This window comes from Galeopterus variegatus, unplaced genomic scaffold (assembly GCF_000696425.1).
Source record: "Galeopterus variegatus unplaced genomic scaffold, G_variegatus-3.0.2 Scaffold16842, whole genome shotgun sequence".
Lineage (NCBI taxonomy): Eukaryota > Metazoa > Chordata > Mammalia > Dermoptera > Cynocephalidae > Galeopterus > Galeopterus variegatus.
The window spans coordinates 7,418-11,438 of record NW_007742953.1 but is presented as its reverse complement, the minus strand read 5'-3'; the positions used below and the strand labels follow the sequence as shown (position 1 = coordinate 11,438).

General features: G+C 53.3%; 1 protein-coding gene across 1 annotated transcript in view; it reads left to right on the top strand.

Annotated features, from left to right (window-relative positions):
• Positions 1-3,992, top strand: part of LOC103582578 (probable histone-lysine N-methyltransferase PRDM7) — a gene marked incomplete at its 5' end in the record, with an annotated part of 11,920 nt that extends 7,928 nt beyond the window's left edge. The window contains one exon of the mRNA XM_008564130.1: positions 3,843-3,992. Coding sequence (XP_008562352.1) covers positions 3,843-3,992 — 150 coding nt within the window. The remainder of the gene's footprint in view (positions 1-3,842) is intronic.
• Between the last annotated feature and the right edge of the window lie 29 nt (positions 3,993-4,021).

Here is a 4,021-nt window from a genome sequence, read left to right as displayed (position 1 = left end):
TCTCGCTATCTGGGCGTTTCCCCTCTCTGTGTGCACATGATGGGGCCTCCCGGAGGGTGCGTCTTTTTTTCCGAGACTCCTCCTCCTTTGCCGGAACCCTCCCCTCTCTGTGCACTCAGTACAGGGCTGGCTCCACTTTCATGACCAGAGACGAGGCAGAAAATGTGGGGGACAGGGGTTCCTTAAGGGCTTACGGGCTATGGACAGGTACAGATCCCCTCCATGTCCCACACGGCTCCCCTCCATGTTCTTCTGGCCTCCTGTTCCAATAAACGTTGTTCCCACACAAACCTGCAGCACGTGCTGTGTTCCTCGTCCCCAGTTCCGAAGGCGAGAGAGTCCGGGAGGCCACGGAGAACTCAGACTCTCAGCCGGGTCTCACGGGAACCAAGTCCCACTTAAATCACCTCCTGGGCCCAGGGAGAGAACCAGGGGAGGAGATGGAGACAGAGATGGGCCGGGAGGGGACCGCCCCCACCAGCGCCCCCTTGGCCTGTCCGGTTACCCCCCTCTTTGTAGCCTCAGAGGCGGAAGCCAGGCAGGGACACAAGTGGGAACTGAAGAGACAAGGAAAAGGAGTCAGGAAACCAGTTCCCCAAGGCCCCAACCTCTTCTCTGTGGGTCCAGTCCTCAGGCCGGGTATCAGGTATCATAGCAGAGGGGGCAAGTGCAGCCCCAGGATCTGGGGCATGTTTACAGAGCAGGACTTCAGTGATGGGGTGGGCCCAAACCCTGAAATGACGGAGCCCTCCCCAGCTGTGGGCTCTCGGTCCCTCCTCCTCCAGCTCCTGCAAACAGCGTGAGGGGGGCAGGGGGAGACCACTGGGGTCTGGGTCTGAGGCTGCCCGACATATAATTTGGGTATGCTCCCGGGTAGGTCCTCTCCCCCAGCCCCAAATGTTCCACCTGTAAAATGAAGTCTCTGGAATAGGGGAGAGGGAGGCGGGGCCTGGAGAAGGGAAGGAGTCATGGGACAAGGCTGCCTGGGCGGGGACTCAGGAGGAGAATGCTTTAGGAGGTCGTAGATGGATGGAGTCATGGGAGTAACATTTTGGGGACTCCACTGTGACCTGTATAAAGCTGGGGAGCATGGGACGGGGTATAAAAGGCTGGTGTCCAGGGCCAGGATTCCACAGAGGAGCTGGGGGGAGATGGGGATGGCACCCCCTCCTCTGCTCCTCCTCCTGCCCCTGTCCCCTCTTGGGAGTGAATCCTCACACAGAAAAGAAAACCAGGTCACTGCACAGACTGAGTGTGTCTTCAGTGGGAGGCCAGCGGGCACTGGGGAGAAAGCTGCTGGTCCTGTGCCAGGTGGGCTCCGAGCATTGGGGGCACTGCCCGGCCTGGGAGCCCCACGTGACTCAAGGCCCTGTCTAGGCACAGCTCAAGGGAGCTAGGTGGGCAGGACGCAGGCCCAGACTTGAAGACCTCTGCCCCTGAGGGCTGTGACTGTCATACAGCATTCAACGTGGGAGCCAATTTCTGATCAGATTCTGCTGTTGAGAGAGAGAGAGAGAGAGAGAGAGAGGTGGTGAGTTCACAGAAAAAAAACAGGCGGACCTGGAGTTGGCAAGTGCATCACCAGCAATGAAGTTGTGATGAAACCCAGAGTCGCAAAAACAGCATTTAAGTCCTCTAAGAAAAATGCTAAAAGTCATCCCTGCAGAAGTGTCGTGGCTGTCCTGATGTGCTCAGAATGCTGAGGAAGGAAATCAAAGGTTGCTGAAACATCCACTTGCTGGTTCAGGGTTACAGGATTTAAACAACGTGCTGGAGACTGACTGCATTGGATACATCACAAGGTAATATGGGGAATTTTAAACAAGTACTGGAGCAAATTGGGATCCTAGAAAAATGCAACTGAGTAGAGGAAGCACTTGCCTGGGCCCTTTCAAGGTAAGGAAGTGTTTGAAGTTACCTGAGAACCAACCCTAACCACAACCATGATATCCAGCCCTAAACCTTGAAGCGTAATCCTAACACTAACCCCTGCAATACTGGCCTCCCTGTCCCTGCAGTTCCCATCAACAGAACCCGACCCCTGGAGTCTTGGGGTGGGGCTCAGGGCCACACAGCTCTGGAGCTGGAACCATTTCTCAAAACTCCTGTATCTTGCTCTCCAACAGGGAATCAAAACCCTGTCTGCATTGCCTATTTCCTTTCAGTAGACGAGAGTGGAAGCCAGACTGAGAAGGGGCCTCCACATGGATCACAGGTAGCCCTGAACCCTATGATGACCACATAAGAATTTCAAATCAACTTGCCAGAATGAAAAAGAAGCATCCCCGGAGCGCCTTAAGTTCAGCCAGGGATGGCAGTCACGGGACCATGCCGGGTGTTGGGATTGAGGTGTCTGGGCACCCACATTCCCCTGGGTGGATCTTGTCACCACAATCTACCCATTGTCCAATCTGACCCTCAGCAACGTCCCCATGGTGCCCGGAGGTGGGCAGGAACCATCACACATCTCAGAATTCACCCCAGTGTCCCCCAGCTGATGACCTGCAGAGAGCTGACACTGAGCACATCTGCCTGACCTTGTCCTAAACTCCAGGTGTGTCAACCCACATAAACTCTGAAGCAGCCAGTGACATCGATAATATTGTGATAGATGGAAAAGAACAAGAGAGCAGAGGTTGATTGTGTGTATAATGAGACACATACAGTGATAGATATAAAGTGAGATATTTACACAGCGAGGAATTTATATAGTGAGGGATATATAGTGAGAGATATATATAGTGAGAGAAATATATAGTGACATAGTTATAGTGACATATTCATATGGTGAGAGATACATACAGTGAGATATATGTGCTGAGGTATTTCTATAGTAAGATATTCATATAATGAGAGAATTATACAGTGAGAGATACATAGCAATATATATACTTGTACATAAGTACACTTATATAAAAATCTCCATTTCTTGGCAAATTACCCAAGAATTCAGCCAATCTGTGGCAAAATTTAGTCACAGACTCTGGTGTATTAGCCCATTTTTGTGTTGCTATAACAGAAATACCTGTGACTGGGTAATTTATAAAGAACAGAGGTTTATTTGGCTCAGGATTGTGGGACAGCTGCATCTGGCACGGGCCTCAGGCTGCTTCTGCTCATGGCGGAAAGTGGCAGGCAGCCGGGGGGTACAAGCAGATCACATGGTGAGAAGCAAGAGAGAGAGAGAGACAGACAGACAGACAGACAGACTCTTTCTTCTTTTAAAGCCCTCAGAACCACGCCCCTGATCACCATTTCTAATCCATTCACTACTGCATGGTCCTACAATCCAATCGCCTCTTCAAGGCTCCACCTTTCAATTACCATAACAGGATTGCCCACCCTCTTAACAGTCACAGTGGGGGCCAAGTTTCTAATACATAAAACTTGGGGGACACAATTCAAGCTGCAATGAGTTTTTGGGGGGGCATGATTCAATCTGCTACACCTGGCGTCGTGGCTCAACCTCTGTTCAGGTAGCCCCTGTCCTGTGATGGCAGATCCCCTGGACTGCTGACGCCCTGCACGCTTGGCTTCCCACCTGCTGACAGGCTCCCTCTGGCTCATGGAGAGGGTGGAGGATGTAGTCAGAAGGGGGACACTTGGGAACCAGCTAAAGTAGGGGCAAACCTCCTGTCTGCCAGCTTCCCACTTCCTACACCTGCACCCCAGCTGTCACTCTGCAGGACCTATACCTGCACCCCAGCTGTCACTCTGCGGCACCTACACCTGCACTCTAGCTGTCACTCTGTGGCACCTACACTTGCACTCCAGCTGTCACTCTGTAGCACCTACACCTGCACTCCAGCTGTCACTCTGCGGCACCTACACCTGCCCCTCAGCTGTCACTCTGCAGGACCTACACCTGCACCCCACCCTCAGGCTGTCATCTGAGCCGAATGGTGGCGGATGGAGCCGAGCGGAGCCGAGCGGTGGCGGATGGGACCGAGTGGAGCCGAGCGGTGGCGGGTGGGCCGGATGGAGCCGAGTGAAGCCGAGCGGTGGCGGGTGGGCCGGATGG